The 17,182-nt window shown below is 32.9% G+C and overlaps 4 protein-coding genes across 12 annotated transcripts in view; 2 read left to right on the forward strand and 2 right to left on the reverse strand.

Moving 5' to 3' along the window:
* Positions 1-718: 718 nt before the first annotated feature.
* On the forward strand, positions 719-7,894 carry LOC126920987 (location of vulva defective 1-like). Its single transcript, XM_050732059.1, has 4 exons — positions 719-2,953; positions 3,926-4,674; positions 4,831-5,049; positions 5,131-7,894. Exons 1-4 carry the CDS (start codon positions 1,412-1,414, stop codon positions 5,219-5,221), a joined length of 2,601 nt encoding a protein of 866 aa, XP_050588016.1. The 5' UTR covers positions 719-1,411; the 3' UTR covers positions 5,222-7,894.
* A 91-nt stretch (positions 7,895-7,985) lies between these two features.
* On the reverse strand, positions 7,986-11,319 carry LOC126921010 (actin, clone 403-like). Its single transcript, XM_050732136.1, has 4 exons — positions 10,114-11,319; positions 9,459-9,837; positions 8,610-8,845; positions 7,986-8,483 (listed from the first exon to the last, which is right to left on the reverse strand). The coding sequence occupies exons 1-4, from the start codon at positions 10,237-10,239 to the stop codon at positions 8,094-8,096; spliced, it is 1,131 nt and encodes a 376-aa protein (XP_050588093.1). The 5' UTR covers positions 10,240-11,319; the 3' UTR covers positions 7,986-8,093.
* Positions 11,320-11,468: 149 nt separating this feature from the next.
* Positions 11,469-14,941, reverse strand: LOC126920988 (histone acetyltransferase KAT2A). The gene is made up of 5 exons (XM_050732061.1): positions 14,792-14,941; positions 13,708-14,685; positions 13,048-13,608; positions 12,258-12,982; positions 11,469-12,174 (listed from the first exon to the last, which is right to left on the reverse strand). The coding sequence occupies exons 2-5, from the start codon at positions 14,676-14,678 to the stop codon at positions 11,981-11,983; spliced, it is 2,451 nt and encodes an 816-aa protein (XP_050588018.1). The 5' UTR covers positions 14,679-14,685; positions 14,792-14,941; the 3' UTR covers positions 11,469-11,980.
* Positions 14,942-14,980: 39 nt separating this feature from the next.
* The window catches only part of LOC126920983 (protein shuttle craft), a 219,593-nt gene continuing 217,391 nt past the window's right edge, over positions 14,981-17,182 (forward strand). For 7 of the 9 annotated variants that reach the window (XR_007712163.1, XR_007712161.1, XR_007712162.1 and 4 more), the window contains exons 1-2: positions 14,981-15,098; positions 15,574-17,120. Coding sequence is in view for 5 of the 9 variants with exons in the window: in XM_050732051.1 (XP_050588008.1) it covers positions 15,614-17,120 (1,507 nt within the window). In the remaining 4 variants the exon portion in view is untranslated. Of the gene's footprint in view, positions 15,099-15,132; positions 15,296-15,390; positions 17,121-17,182 lie in introns of those variants that run through there. The other 2 variants (XM_050732046.1, XM_050732049.1) reach the window with 2 other exon arrangements.

Genomic DNA, 17,182 nt, shown 5'->3' on the forward strand with positions numbered 1-17,182 from the left:
TAATCAATTTAATTGAAACTGAATATGTATATCGATCACTCGTAAACGATCGAAACGATCATGAATTTAGAAACATAGATTAGACATTATATTTAACATTTAACATAATTAAGTTGTTTGCTGAAAATGTTTAAAACGAAATTTGTTTTTTGCTCAATCTATCGATTATAAAGTTATCGTTCATATTTGTAACTTTCTATACTGGTAATGCATGCAACATTATGTATATACGTATACATAATACAAAAATAAATAGTTTTCAATGACGCAACTCTACGTTATCGGAAGTTTTCTAAAATTATCGCGTAATTGGCAAAGCTAATGCCAAGTAATTTGATAGAAAATGGCATTGTCACTGAATATACTTATTATGATAATTTTTATGTCTTGCCAGGTTTGCAAATTCATTAAAAGTGCCTGTTTGCACTAATAAACGGGCACTAATAAAAAGCGACGCATATCGAAAAGTAATTTAGCATTAAAATCTTGAATGAGAAATAATAATCGGCAATGACAACGGCTTTTCTGAAATTATTAAATTAAATTAGGAATAGAGGGTGCGATCTACGTATACGTGTATGTCAATTGTGATAAAGCAAATGAAAACAACTAAATGCGAGTTTATAAATTAAATGAAATTTCAATAATTGGAATTGTATGCGTAGAGTAATTTACGTAAAATTTCCGTTCTAATCATATCGCTAAAATGTGAAAACTATCGTACGGTGTAGGCAAGTACATTGTACATATTATTCAAATACGTATACAATATTGCGAGAAAAGACACAGCGAGAAATATAATGATAGAACGCATGCGCTTGTTTTCTTTATCGCGCGAATATAAGTGGCGTGTACATATATCGCAGAGGTATATCCGTGTGTACATGAGAATAAAGAACGAAAGGAGAAGATTGCGTCGGGTGTGCTTACGTTCAATGAGATTCGTCGATGTCGAATGTGGTGGGTGCTGGATGATCGATGGGAAAAGCAAATGAAACGACAGGGTTTGTGGTTGGTACCGCGAGATGTCGTGAGTTTAGGATACTACGAAGCAGAGAAACGCCGCGCGCGGCTCGCATAGTTCGTCAGAGTAAACACACAAGTACGATTTTGGACGACAGGCACCTCGTGCGCTACCACTGAACAGATAGTTGGAGAGGAGGTTGTGTTGAAAGAGGAAAAGATTGGAAAATAATATCTGTTAAAAGGAAGTGTTTGTAAAGTGGATGGTGGTAAGAGATCGGTGAAGGGTGATGATATGTGACGGGGATAGAGATCGGCGGTGAGGGCATTGTCAGTGAAGGTACATATTGTCAAGACGTTTAATGTGCGCGGTGCGGGCGCGTGGTACGCTCGAAGCGGCCACAAATGAAGAAGTGGGAAGCGACGGCGAGGGTGGTAGAGAGGGAAGATGTCGAGTGGCTCGGCCTCGAAACTCGTGAACGGTGAGAATAAGAAGGAGAACGTTCACGGGTACGAGTACGGGAATAGGAAAGAAAACGAGAGCGGCGCTGCTGGCAGCACTGCCTTTTCCATAGTTGCTTTAGCTGGTGATACTAGTAACGCTACTACCACTGCTACTGCGACCACTACTTCTACTACTACTTCTTCTTTTACTACTACTACTACTACTACTGCTGCTACTACTACTACTACTACTACTACTACCACCACCACCACCACCACCACCTCCACTACCACCGCCACCACAACCACCACCACCACCACTACCACCACCACTACTACTACTACTACTACTACTACTACTACTACTACTACTACTTCTACTACTATTACTACTACTACTACTACTGCTGCTGCTGCTGCTGCTGCTGCCGCCGTTACTATTACTACTACTACTACTACTACTACTACTACATCTACTACTACTACTACTACTACTACTGCTATTACTGCTACTACTACTACTACGACTATTACTACTAGTAGTACTACTACTACTACTAATACTAATACTACTAATACCACTACTTGTACTAACACTACTACTATTACTATTATTACTGTTGCTGCTGGTGGTATTGTCAGTGCTGGTGCTGGTGCTGGTGCTGGTGCTGGTGCTGGTATTGGTACTGGTACTACTGGTTCTAGTGCTACTAGTGAGAGCGGTAGTGGTAGTGGTGGTAGTGGTTGTTCCACCAGCAGTGATAACGGTGACAGTGGTAGTAATAGTGGTGTCTGTGTTACCGGCTTGACCGCCGAGGGCGTCGTCGGCGTGGAGTTTTGTGACGTGAATTCCGATCTGAAGATACCGGAGAATCAGGGAGCGATACGTAATGAAAAAGATGTGAACACGAGAACGGAATACAGTGAAATCGAATTTGAAGAGACGTACGCCGGAAGGTGTATAGAGACGCCAATCGTCAATCTCACCACCACTACCACTACCACCACCACTACCACCACCATCACCATCATTGAGCACGACGATCGAGCGACTACGGCCGTTTCTGCTCCTTGTTACGAAGAAGACGAGGAAGAAGATAACGAGGAGGACGACGACAACATGGTCGCGGCGATGAACGAACACTTGTCTACCACGTCGGCGACCAGCGGCGTTCGAAGTAACACGGTCTCGACTACCAGCACCACTGTTAATTCTGTCGTTAACCAGAACAATAGTTGCTCCCGTACTGAATTCGAAAACGTCGACGAGGATGGTAAACCAGCCGCTGGAATACTCAGTTTTCCCTGTGATTTCGATCACATGTACGCCAGCATGACAGATAGCGGAGCTCCGGCAGTAGCCACTGCCACCTCCACTCTTGGTGTCAGTCCTCTTCGAGGTAACGAACCACGTCAGAACGATCTCACAGAAGTCAAACATCTTAAGGAACTCTTGCTTCTTCATCTTGATTTGATTCAACAACAGTCTGAACAAATCGTGACGAAGGATAAGCTCTTAGCAGCTCTACGACAGGAAAATGAAACGGTACCTTCCTTTCCTTTGCTTTTAATCTTCTCGTCTCAATGTTAACGCGTATCTCAATGTTCGTGTTAATTTACAATTATTTCATTTCCTCTGGGACTCTCTCTTTTTTGTCATTTCTTTTATTACTAATTTACTATTACCACGCGAGCTGCATGTTTCTGACGATAAGATGCATTGCAAAGTACCCGCGTTTATGTTCGTGTGTCAATATCTTTGCCCTTCCCATTCTTTCAACTCTGCTTTCCCGGTTCTTATTCCTCTTTCTTTCATTGGTCACTCGAACGTGAAGGTCAGACGTAACGTTACCGCATGATGGCGCTGTTTTGTATAGAACCGTAACTTCGAAACAACAAGCACGTTATACATATGTAACTTCTGTTTGTTTCTCGCGGGCAATCTGCCTTTCCGGTGACGATACTCTCACTATGGAAAATAAAAGATCTTTAAATAAACGGATTTTTTGAAAGAATCGATCAATTTTCGCGACACTATTGTCGATAATATCACTCTCGCTAATACTTTGTGTTATCTATACGTATATATGATCAATCGCGAGAATGATCATGCCTGGGATCCGGAAAGAAATCAAAACTCGACCGACCTATCGTTTGTTGACAGTAAATAAAGTTGTTTAAACGAATACTGCGTAATTTCTGTGATTATTCATTTGTGAATGTTTGTGTTTCTGAATGAAAAAATGGAAAAAATAATTCATTCTAATCTTCATGAAATTTTTTGTATTTAGTTGTATTTACATTTTCCGTGCAATGTATGGAATATATTCGTCGTGTTTATTATTATTTAAGTAATAAATCTCGATTTTATATCTGTATTTAATTAATTGATTAAATGTTTAAATTTATATTTGTACAATTCCAGTATATCAGAGCTATAATTTTTATTAACATTAATGCTGTAGAGATACGCGTTATTTTGACGGAACTTGCTAATAAATGTGTGTCTGTGTTATAGCTTAAGCTGCGGTTGGAGCGTATGGACAGGCGTGTAAATTTGCAAAAGCTCAGATCAGAAAACAATGAAAATTCCATTGCATCAGAGCACATAGGAGCTTGCTCGTCTCCAACTATTAATTCTGTGAACGTGCCATCGACTAGCGAACTTCACAGGAATATTCAATCTGAGAATAGTAATTCTCAATACAATGAAAGCTTTAAGATACGTTTAAATACCAGTGGTGGCATTACCACTGTCAAACAGGAACCAAATGATAATCAAAGTAAGCACGAGACAAAAATAGAAGCTGGTAATGATATTAGATTAGAGTGGGAAGAGAAGAAGAAAAGAAGAACAGACTCGACGTCGCTATCCAGTGGAAGCAAAAGGAAAAGGGGTGTTTCATGTTCATCTACGATTAGCAACGACACATCCTCTACGGTACAAGATAAGCCATTAACTCAAGAAAATAACAGGAAAGGTGATAGGAAAGGGAAGCCATTAACAAAAAAGGAATCCTTCCTTACTACAGAGGAACATTATTATACAGCTGTTGGAGATCCCAATTATACGTTAAATTTAAAAGAACCTAATTTAGTAGAAAGTAATACCTCGTTAGAAGTTCCAAATTGGAGGGTAAAGATATATACAAGCTGTTATACGATGGAAGGAACTGAAAATTTGGATGATGAAATTTTTAACAAAAGACATTTAAAGTTAGAAAATGATGAAAGGAGGAGAAAAAGATGGGATGTACAAAGGATAAGGTTTGTATCGTGTTACCAAAGTAATACAAAATATCGTTACTGTATTTTATTTTGTTCCAACCGTTCCACCGTTAATGTTCCACCGTTTCAATCAAACTTATACAGCCGGTTGATCATTAAATAAATTTCAATAGTCAGATGAACTTCCATTTTTAGAGAACAGAGACATATTGAAAAATTAAAACAAAGACAAGAAAGGCAGAACCATCAAGCAACGTGTTACAATACGAATCATACCGGGCCTTGCCCGTCTGCTGTTGAAGAAGAAGCTGTATCGTCGTTGTGGCCTGATGTAGAACAAATACAAAGTCTTCAAGTGGATCCCCAGTTACCTGTTACTGCATTTGGTACTCCTATTCCTAGTTTCACCCCAAGGTAAATTAATAATGTATTAATAACTATGTCCTACAGTCGTACTGATTCATATTGGTTATATCATTTGTTTTATAATTACAGTGAATTTTCTTTACCTTGGTCAAATATGTCACGATCGAACAGTCGTCGTCCAAAACGATCAACAGGTAGAAGAAAATCTACCAGAAGATAAACGTTTTACGACAGTGGACAGGATTATTTTTGTCTTATCATTTTTAATCTATGTTATAGATATGCTCCCTCATATACATCTGTTTTTTTTTTTTTTTCTTTCTTTTTTCTAAAATCATATCTTTTTTATTACATGAAGTAGGAGCACCAAAGATATTTTTATTACCTTTTTTTAAAACAAAATTCAGGAAAGATGACTATACTTGACAGGAGTACCTATAATACAATGCTTTTTATTTCTTACTTACTCATTCGTGTTTATTAAAGCTTGATCAAAAGATATTGATCTTATAGTTTGTTCAAATCTATAAGAATCATTTTATTTGTACGACTGTAATTTGATATTGTCGCAATTTTGTAGAAATATTATTCATTTATTCAATTTTAATTAATATTTATTAAATATACTTATAAAATCTTATTTGGAATTGTACAGACTGCAATGGACATAAATAATCAGATTAAGTGTATTTTCTTGCAATTAACTGGATAAAATGTAAATTTAATTAAACATGCAGAGCACAAATGCGTTGAAGATATGCATACTCAGTGATAAACTATTACAAAATTAATATTATATACAAATAATGCAATTTACTTGAAATTCTTCGTAGCCCTTTTCTTTAATTTTGGCTGTAAAACTAATTGGTGTCAACAAAGAATATGTTCCATGATTAATATCAAAGATTCAGTAAAATTACAAATTATTCATGTAAATTTTTTTTTTTTTTTTTTTTTTTTTTTTTTTTATGAATAGTGCAAAAGAAAAGTGGGTACGACGTCCGCTTGAAAATATTAAAATGAAATAAACTTCTTTAATAAATTTCTTTTCAGTTTTAACATTAATTACTAAAGATATATCTTTGTTCCGTCTTCTTCTTTTCTATTTTTTTCTATCTCATTGTTAATTTCTTTCTAAATTTTACCCTAGCGTTTAATTACAATCGTCGAAAATTCTTTCAGTAAAATGCACTAATTTATTATGCATGTACTTTAATTGCATTATTCTATTTTATCATACATGACAAGTAATGGGGTACTCAATTCAACCGTCCATAAGAGATGGTCAGCATTTCGTAAATTGAAATGCTCGACGTTAAAATACGGTGAACATAGCGATTATAACTTGTAAATAAAAAGAAACATCTTTCCAATTATACATAAGTTTTTGTTTACTATTTTATTTATAGTAGTGCGCACTACTGATGACTAGACATCAAACGATTATATTTTGTTTACAATAAACAGAATAAGAACGAGTAGCGTCTTTTAGGTATGTTAAGACATAGCATAGAATTATTTACGTTGTTCTCGTTAATTCGATTTTACGCATTGAAAGCTCTTTCAAGTATACCAAAGACGTAAAATAATGTCATATACTTTTCCGTTTTAAAACTAATAATTTCATAAAACATACGTGTGTGTATATCACACTTTGATACACAAAATCTCATAACATTTATAAATATTATGATTACTATTTGAAACAACATAAATTTTTGTGCTATTAACATTATTTGAATTGTTCAAAATATAATTTTGAAAACATAAATGAATGTTAGGCATGAAGTACCTCCTGTTAAGTTTTAACGATTACATAAATTGTTTCGGAATTTCTTGATATTGTTGTGACTTTCGAATTAACGAGATTGTGACAGCCTACGTAATTGTCATGTGCATAGCATGTATATACGTTTACTTTATTTTTTGTGTGCGCGCGCGTGTGCGTGCGTGCATGCGTGCACGCATATGTCTGATATACCGTATGCGTGCAACTATAAAGAAATGTATATGATTTTAACTGGATCGATGTATATATAGGGTGGCTCATTTATTTTGATCATGCAAAACATTTCCGTCATTTTTAATGACAAAGAGAACTATAAAAAAAAAAGGTTGTTTAGTTCAGCGTAACAATTTTTTAAGATCGCAGTTTTCAATGCTTGTCTTTTTAATGAATTAAAGACATATTATAGAGAATACTTTTCAATGATAAAAGAATCGTTATGAGTTAACTTAATTTATATTTTTTATCACTTTATTACTTTCTATGCATAACAAGCACAACTTGAAAAACAACTAAAGTTTTATAAACTGTGGTCTTAAAAGGTTTACTGCGATGATAAAAATTTCTTCTTTGAACTAGACAACTTTTTTCATTTTTTATTTTTGTATAATATTAAGGTATTAAAATAAATGAATCATATATATAAGGGAATGAATGACTGTATGCGTGTTTTACAAAATATATTTATTATATTGTGTACTATATATAAATATTATATATTATAGTACACATATTATTGCTCTACATACAGGTCGTTCCATAAGTAGTGGATCACTGCTTAAGGTTATACATAATAGTATTAGCAATATAATTTCAGTCGAATATTTCGGCTATCATAGAGGTACAAGAGCATTTACATTCTAAATGTATTTCGTATGTTAGTATGCGAATCCGTTTGTTTCTAAACAAAATGAAAAGATATTAAAATAAATAATGTATAAAATAATAAGAATAAGGAGAGAGAGAGAGAGAGAGAGAGAGAGAGTGAGGTAAAGAGGAGAAAAAGGTACGGTCCATTAGCAACTTATGAAATGACCTGTATATAATAGAAATTATAATTTAGAAATAAGAAATGTCAAATAAATAAAATTATTTCTTACAAAAACATTCTGATAAATGTTAGAAACTAATTATCCTATAAATAAATCGAAGTTTTCAAATAAATATTAGGTGACGCGTTGTGATGTAAAATTTTGCATACAGAGTAAGTTAGTTTTATTACGACACAATATCGATTTATAATTTTTCAATTGAATATAGTCAAATTTCTTTTGAAACCTCTTGAAAACTCTTTTGGAATGGAGAATTAGAAACACTTTCTGTGTACAATAGACGGACCCGATTCGTCGTATTCTTGCTTAGAAATCCACATTTGTTGGAAGGTGCTCAAACTGGCCAAGATCGAGCCACCGATCCAGACCGAGTATTTCCTTTCTGGAGGCGCGATTATCTTGATCTTCATTGTAGACGGAGCCAATGCCGTTATTTCCTTTTGCATCCTGTCCGCAATACCTGGATACATAGTGGTTCCGCCCGATAAGACCGAATTGGCGTATAAATCCTTACGAATATCGACGTCACATTTCATGATTGAATTGTAGGTGGTTTCATGTATTCCACATGATTCCATGCCGAGGAAGCTTGGCTGAAACATTGCTTCTGGACACCGAAAACGTTCATTTCCAATAGTAATTACCTAAAAACAGCATCAATTAGTTCGTTGATTTAAATATTTTACTCTCAAACTCTCAGTTCCTGAATAGAACCGTTAAAAAATAATAGATCGTTAAAAAATTAAACATTATATATAAGTCAGAATTACCTGACCATCCGGTAATTCATAGCTTTTTTCGAGGGCACTTGAGCCAGCGGCCGTAGCCATCTCCTGTTGAAAGTCCAAAGCAACGTAACACAATTTTTCTTTAATATCTCGAACAATTTCACGCTCCGCGGTCGTAGTAAAAGAATATCCTCTTTCCGTTAGGATCTTCATGAGGTAATCTGTTAAATCGCGGCCGGCCAAGTCCATACGTAAAATTGCATGTGGTAACGCATATCCTGAATCAAATAGGATTCTTCATTCGTAACAGCAATTATAATTAATGTATACAGGATTCTTCCACTTTTCGGTCTTATAATCATTTGGAAGGATATTGTCATAAACGTTTATTAAAACTAAAACTAACACTACATTTGCGTACATTACTACACGTGATATATGCCAATAAAAATGTTCATTCTGATAATAATTTCCGTTATTCGTGCAACATGTATTCATATACAATAAAATGAATGCCCTCTTCTCAAGTATTTTATACAAGTTATATAAATTGGATAAATTTTAGTTCTTAGACAAACTTTACAAATAAATGAATTAAACGAATTATATTTTTCGTTAATAGTTAATACGTAAAGGTATGGATTTTATCGCGATAAAAATCATGACGTAAATTCGTATAATTTTTTCAGGAAACAGTTTTTTTTTAAATTAACGTTACCTGTACATAAATATTATATGTACAATGATATCTCGGATCAAATCAAATGAACCGTTTTGCTTTTGTAATATTCGCTAAAGAATGAAATATAAACGAAATAATATAATTTCCAGAAATAATCATCCTATTGATCGAAATGATAAATATACATGTATATGTATAACGACACGTACCCTCGTAAATCGGTACTGTGTGTGAAACACCATCTCCGCTATCTAGAACAATGCCTGTAGTGCGCCCTGAAGCGTAAAGCGATAAAACAGCTTGTATAGCGACATACATTGCTGGAGAATTAAAAGTTTCAAACATAATTTGTGTCATCTTTTCTCGGTTAGCTTTAGGATTCAAAGGAGCTTCGGTCAATAGAACAGGATGTTCTTCCGGAGCGATTCTTAGTTCGTTATAGAATGTATGATGCCATATTTTTTCCATATCGTCCCAGTTTGTTACAATGCCGTGCTCGATTGGATATTTAACAGTTAAAACGCCCCTTTTACTTTGTGCTTCATCTCCCACATAACTGTCCTTCTGTCCCATACCAACCATGATTCCCTGTATATCATTTTTTATTGTTTTCAGAACAAATAAATAATATGATAAGTATCCATTCTTTCTTATAAACTTTGAAACAACATGATTTTACAAATGTAAATGCATTGAATTTTAAAAATACGATAATCTTGAAGGTTTTGAAGGTTTCATGGTAATTCCGATATTAAATTAGAACAAATATTATCTTATACTAATATAAATGTACATGACAGTATGTATAAATAAATTTAGCTAATGATTTATAATAGATCATATTTAAGATATTGTTAGTTTTACCTGATATCTAGGTCTTCCAACAATGGAAGGGAATACAGCACGCGGAGCATCATCTCCTGCAAATCCTGCTTTGCACATCCCTGATCCATTATCTACTACTAAGGCTGCTACATCGTCGTCACACATTTTAAACTAAAAGTATTTATGTCGCTCTTCTGATTTTTGTAGATATAAAAGGAAATATTAATCTTGATTGCCAAAAACAGCAAATAGCTTATTTGTTTGACTAGATTTTGCACTACCTCGACAGTGCATTGACTCTTCTAATATTGTTTCTGCTGAAGAATGGAGCTGCTTTATATTAATGCCCCCTCTTTTACTACCTCTATGCATTCATGCCTGTATATTAAACAGTTTCTTGCACGTCAATGAACTAGTGTACATTTCAGCTAACATAATGTGAACCGATACGATTTAAGCTAATATAAAGCAATTTTTGGTTCCAACATTTTTATAATTTCCAACAAATATTCCCCCCCTTATTGATATCTAATCTCTCTATTCAATCTAAATGCCAGCTTTTTTATTTTTTTACATTTGTTATATTTACAGGATAGAAATTGTTAGCCAAAAAAGAGTTCAACTTCTTTAGTTTCTTAAGAATTTCTAAAATCTGTATGACGATATTAATCCTATACTTAACAAAACTGCTGTAATGAATATTTTTAATGATAATGTTTAATTAGCTTTTAACATACGTGTACTAATGAAGAGATTATTTCTAAACTTTCATGGAGTTTATATATAAAGTATAGCATAAAAGGTATTATCTTGTCTCTTTGGCAATATTAAATACTTCTTAGCAAAATACAATTTGGATTGTAATAATCCATAATCCATTTATATTTATGAGCAAGCAAATTCTACTTATCAATGAAAGCGAAAACCAACTTATATGTCCATTAAATACAAACGAATTGACAGAATATAAAAAATAATGATAAAGCTTAAATAATGATAAAGCTTATATAGTAGAAAAATATGTTATTTTTATTGTTATAAATATGTATATCCAGTTTATTTCAAATTCTAACTTTGTGGAAACATTTCTTATACATAGATATACAAATGTGAGTAATTTTAATAATAGAAACAAAATATGTATCTTACAAATAATTTGTCTTTTATTATATGAGGTATTATTTGCGTATTTAAAATACATATATATATATATATATATTTTTTTTCTTTTTCATTAATTTAGCGAATGCTCTAGTTTAAAATGCAGTTCGTTTACAATTAAACAGTTATACACATAGGCATCTGTTAAAGAAAATTTCATGCAATTACTAGGAATTTTCGTTTAATTCGTCCTCAAATAAATATTCATAATTGTATTTAAAAAACTGCGCGTGTATGTGTTCTACAAATGTTTATTTTTATTTTAGCTTTATTTCGTTTCAGTTAATTATTTACAGAAAATAGAAATTTCAGTTTACTAAGCCTTCCAGAATTAACGCATTTTAGAGATTCACTGTTCCATAGAATGACCACTATACAGAATCTCGTTATAATCGGTGTATTACATTCCTTAATTAACTGTTCGACTAATGTTTATAATTAGGCCGTGAAATTAAGTATCTAGTTTGATTTTAATTTGCTGTGTATCCTATTTTCAATCGTGTTTTTTGGTGGAAAAATGATAAAGAATGTAATACCAAATTTATTACAAATTATAGAATATAGGTGTAAATATTTTTAGCTACAATTTACATGGAGTACTACTTTTTCATCATTTTTCGTATCCTCTTAAGAACTCTGAGTCCTTTTTTACATTGACTAGTCTTTAATTTCTGTATTTACAGATGAATGTACAAACATTAGCCATAAAAATATAATCAACACATATAGTTTTAATTTATGAATTTTATTTATCCCAAAGACCAATCTCTTTCATTCTTGTTTGGAAATATTTTTCCAGAGCATTAGCGCATCGATAGTACTCGGTATCAGGACTATTATACAAGCGACAGTTAGTGAAAATTCGTGTCATGTCTGCAATAAATAATCTTCTTGTAACATAATATCTAGCTTTCAATCGATCAGTCATAGTTTTGAGATCTGAAAAGTAAAATTTTTCATTCTTTCCCTATTTTGTACGATTTATTATGTTTTGAATCTTTGTACTCAATTCTTGTACTCACCCATTGGATATTTAATATGATCGTAATAATCTGGCACTTCATTCTTATCCACAGGCTTTAAAAATGGCCATGCTGTACTATGATTTTTTACGCTATTTAAAACATTTTTTAACGCATTATACAAAGAATCAGTGATATCCAAGCATGCTTCCATTGGTTCTGGCCCTTGAGTTCCTTTAGCTACTCCTCTTGTTCTTGTCTGAGTATAACTTTTCCAACCGGTTTCACGAATACCAGGTATAGATTCAACTGGAATTCCCCTAACACCTTCTTTGAAACATGTTAAACCAGGGTGAACTTTTTGTATCTCTTGTTGCCTTTGATGTATCAACTTTTTAATAATTTCTTTCTGTTTTCGTATCACAGCCGTAAATTCAGTATACACAATTTTCGCATTCAATTCGCAATGCATTAATGTTGCTCCTTCATAATCCTTAATATATCCTTGATACATTGACCGAGGTAATTTTATATCTTTACTAAAGCCCTGCTTTTTGAAATATCCGATTGCAAATTCATCGGCGAATGTAAGGAAATGTAATATATTATTTTTTATATGATAGTCTTTAAGCATGTTCATTAAGTGTGTACCATAGCCTTTAACTTGCTCTTGGCTTGTAACAGCACAAAATACTATTTCTGTAAAGCCCTGAGTAGGAAACATTCGAAAACAGATACCACCAATTGGTCGACCATCTTTTATTAGAGCTAGTGTTTTATGCTTCCTATAAATAAAGAAAATATTATAAAACGTGAAAAATATATCTATTTTATTATCCAGGTCACTTACGGATCAAAGACTAATTGAGATATGTATTCTTTTGGCATTCTAGGTAATTGATGGCTAAATACGTTATGCAGTCCAATTAACCAAAGCATTGTTTGTTTAGAAACTGGCTGCGTTAAACTGTTCCCAACCACGTGAAATTCTATAATCTTTCTGCTTTCCTCAATCTTAGCAGTTTCATCTCGTGGAACATTTGGGGGGAATACTGCGTCAGGCCCGCACATGTAATTAGGATCGTTAATAGTCGCTATAATTTCAGCAACTGTTTCTTCTGATAAATCTTCAAAAATTTCTTCATTCTTTCTTCTTTTCACGTCTGAGCGGCCTTCGGAGTGTGATCTTTTTTCATGAATTTTCTTCATGCCAGGACTTATGTTAATTGTTGTATAGTTATCTTTATCATTTGGTGGAACTGTGACTTTTTCAAATTCACCGGTTCTTCTTCCTTGACTTGCTTTTGATTCCAATGCAGATTGTAAATAAGTAGGAGGTACTTGTTTAAAATCAGGATCCCAGATCGGAGAATTATCCGAATAAATCTCTGCTTCTAACATTGATAGGAACCTTAAATTGTATAAATATATTACATATTGCATATACGTTATATATCTCATCGATTAATGAAGTAACACAAATAAAATAAAAACAGAAATTTTTACATACTTTGGAAAATGTGTTAAGACTATTACTCTTTTCTCTGGTGCTAACTTATCTCGTTCACTGTGACATTTATCTAGCAATTGCCTGGAAACTGGCTTAAAGACAGCTTGGACGAACGTTCGTCCAAAAACTAAAGACGTATCGTAATGAGGTAATGAGTCACAAAATGCTGGTATATGACAAAATACAAGCCAACGAGTATGATTAATCTTATATGCAGGAGCTTCTTCCGCACTGATTGTGCCTCTTCTAGCACTAAGTGGATCAAAGTTCCAATGGTTCAAACAATGCAGAAACATCTTAGCCATATCGCACATAGCTTGCATGTCTCTCTGCGGCAAGTGACCATATTTATAAGCAACAAAATTCATTACTGCTTTAGCTATACTAGGTCGTTCAAAAGGTGGTTGTCCTAAAGGACCTTCTATCATAGGTTTAGTCATAGATTGTATACATTTTCTTAGAAGCTTATATAAGTAGAAATAAACTTTCTTTGTGTCAGGATCTTCTTCTTTCTGTAAACCTAGGAAAATATTGTCAGCGTCTATAACCATACATAATAATTTATTGACCTCTTCTTCTGATTGATTAGTCAAATGTGAAACATGATTTTCTAAAACATGCTTGCAACTTTTACAAGGGTCAAAAAAATTTATAATAGGTTGTTGTGCATCATTTTTACAAGATTTAGTTAGTAATTGAGAATTCTTCCATCCAATGCATTTGCAATCTTCAATTTTACACGCGCTATATGTTGCAATTTTTAATATTTTTTTCATTTGTGGTAAATTTAACATCTGTTGTTTCCTTTGTTGTATTCTTTGTAAATTATTTTGTCGGCTGCTCTGTTCCTGTGGTCTGACAGTATTTGATTCTCTACTATTTCCTGCATGTTGTGATGTACTAGTTACACATTGACCAGTTTCCTCTAGCGACTGTAAAGTTGAGTTACGATTTCCTTCTTCAGTTGTCATACTTTTTCTAAATAAAAGGGTGAAAGGAAATGATTTTTGGCTTTATATAAAATAAGAAAGTGATTAGCTTTTGAAATGAAAATATGTAAGTAACGGATGCATCGTAAACTTACACCGCATCAATGACCCTGCAAATGTATAAATTGTCAATACATTTAGACTGTTAATAGTAAACAATACTGCTATTGTATATTTTTGATATAGTTAAATGTTATAAAACTAGAGAAAAGATTCATAAAACAGATATAACACTTATATTTGTATGTAATATACGAGGCTCGACGCTTATTTACATCATAATGAGCATAAAGGTTAGGAAATAAAGTGAAATTAAATTGAACATAGCGCCATCTATTTCACAAATAGAAATTAATCCTCTCTTTCATTCAACGTCCAAGAAGATTCTAAAGCTCTCCTCGTGTAAGTACGTCGATCAATCTTTATCTTATATTAGATGATATATATGATATAAACTACATTATTTCTGTTATAAAATATTCGAGATATCTTTTAAATGTTATTTCAATTACAATTTCAAATAATTGTTCAAATGTACAGTTCCAATGAAAATTTGATAGCGTGTTTTGATTACATGATTCATGTCTGATAAGTCACGAGTAAGTACTTACATACTTACTTAAAAGGATCTTCGTACCTTTTCAGTTTTGTATTACAGTATCAATCGTATCTTATCTTATTTTCTCCGCAACAGGTATTTAATATACTTATACTTAAAAATTTTAAATAAAGATATACAACGGTGTATATTACGAAAGTTTGATATTGCGATAAAAGATTTCTAAAAAGATTGCGTTAACCATATTTTCGGTTTAATTGTACATCAGCTCAGCGTAATATTGGAAGGGACTTATAAATATAATTTTGTTCTTGTTAGTATAACAAATTACGGCGAAGAAAGTAAAGTTGCAAGAATTATGGCTACTTGGGATGGTTCTTATTCAGGACCAGATGACCAAAATTATTGTCAAATGTATCCTGATCAAAGCGTACCTGGGCCTGCAACAGGGAATTGGACATTATTTTCTGATAATATAAATAACGATTATTTACAACCTAGTCGTGAGTTCTACGTACAAAATGAACCTATATTTGAACAGAATAGTCCAAATGCTTTCTATCATTCGAACACGAATAATGTTATGCCAAGTTTGTTGACTACAACCAATAATTATCATGGGCATGTAATAAACCCAGTAGGAAATACGCAAGTATTAAATAGCGAGGAGTACTTCCCAAATGTTGTTAAATCTCAACAAGGCTACGTATCACCTAATGACTCTTGGAAGTATGATAACAATCTAACGAAGGACGAAGATAAATATGTCTCTACAAAGAGAATTAAGGAATCTTCAGGCAGCGCAGTCAATCACTCAAAATTACATGTCATGGCTGAAGAGTTTGTGCCAAGTAATAGAGGATATGGTGATAGAAGTAAAAATAAAGAATTAGAGAATACAAAATCTACTAACGATGCAAATGATTGTGTCAAGGATAATGGCATGATATCAGATAAATACTTCTTTTGTAATGAGAGTAGGCATGAAGGTAAATATAATAACAAAAAATATTCTAATTATAAACACAAAGAAAGACATCAAGATCAGTGTTACAAAAAAGATGCATATACAAATCCCTATCAACAGCATGTCAAAACTTCTCATAAACTTCAAGGTAATAAATACTTTACTAATAAGTATTATGCAGGAAAATCACAAGTAAATCCAAAAGTTATAAATGAAAATGCATTGGATCAATGTTCAATGACTAATAGTGCTACTTGTAATAATAAAAATGATCCTGTAATGAATTTGAATAAAGGAGAATCATCATCAAGTATCAATGTATGTTCAAATAAAAATAAAAATTTTTCGAATGAGGTTAATGATAAAAGAACTATCATTGGTGATAATAATGTACAAGGTGATAGCATACAGCAGCCCAAAAATTCGATGAAGGAATTTACTTACTATAATCCTGGCTTCAAACAGACCTACAATAATCATAGAAATTTAAGAAAATATCAGTATAATGATAGATATAACAGGGAAGAAAATTTTTATAAAGAAAAGCGACATCACTATCCAGGATATGGTAGAGAAAATTATAATAAAGAGGATAAATTTAAAGTAAGCAATGACATGTGCAGTAATGGAGAATGTAACGAATATAAAGAATGTTTTAATGAGAGAACTGGATTAGAAGCAAAAGAGATAAAAGAGAGAAGGCACAACTATCAAGGATATAATGGATTTAAAGAACATCATAAGGAAGCTAAACTAGAGATCTTTAAAGAGAAAGATAAAGGTAAATATTATGTATCTGAAAATAAAGAGAAAGGAAATGAACATTGGAGAAATAAAAGGGAAATTAACGAAAGAAATAATATTCAGAAACGGGGACAAAATAGAAAGTCACCAGTTGGTACGTATGTAAGTTGGTATTTCCTATGCTATGTTGTATTTTTAACATGATAATAATGCAGT

Source organism: Bombus affinis, chromosome 10 (assembly GCF_024516045.1).
Source record: "Bombus affinis isolate iyBomAffi1 chromosome 10, iyBomAffi1.2, whole genome shotgun sequence".
Lineage (NCBI taxonomy): Eukaryota > Metazoa > Arthropoda > Insecta > Hymenoptera > Apidae > Bombus > Bombus affinis.

Excerpts from the sequence above, each read along its gene's own strand:
- LOC126920987 (XM_050732059.1), top strand. The coding sequence starts at position 1,412 with ATGTCGAGTGGCTCGGCCTCGAAACTCGTGAACGGTGAGAATAAGAAG. Across the intron at positions 2,954-3,925 it reads TACGACAGGAAAATGAAACG|CTTAAGCTGCGGTTGGAGCG; the intron begins GTACCTTCCTTT and ends TCTGTGTTATAG. Across the intron at positions 4,675-4,830 it reads TGGGATGTACAAAGGATAAG|AGAACAGAGACATATTGAAA; the intron begins GTTTGTATCGTG and ends TTCCATTTTTAG.
- LOC126921010 (XM_050732136.1), bottom strand. The coding sequence starts at position 10,239 with ATGTGTGACGACGATGTAGCAGCCTTAGTAGTAGATAATGGATCAGGG. Across the intron at positions 9,838-10,113 it reads TTGGAAGACCTAGATATCAG|GGAATCATGGTTGGTATGGG; the intron begins GTAAAACTAACA and ends AATGATATACAG. Across the intron at positions 8,484-8,609 it reads ATGAATTACCGGATGGTCAG|GTAATTACTATTGGAAATGA; the intron begins GTAATTCTGACT and ends TGCTGTTTTTAG.
- LOC126920988 (XM_050732061.1), bottom strand. The coding sequence starts at position 14,678 with ATGACAACTGAAGAAGGAAATCGTAACTCAACTTTACAGTCGCTAGAG. Across the intron at positions 13,609-13,707 it reads GTCTTAACACATTTTCCAAA|GTTCCTATCAATGTTAGAAG; the intron begins GTATGTAAAAAT and ends ATACAATTTAAG. Across the intron at positions 12,983-13,047 it reads TCTCAATTAGTCTTTGATCC|GAAGCATAAAACACTAGCTC; the intron begins GTAAGTGACCTG and ends CTTTATTTATAG.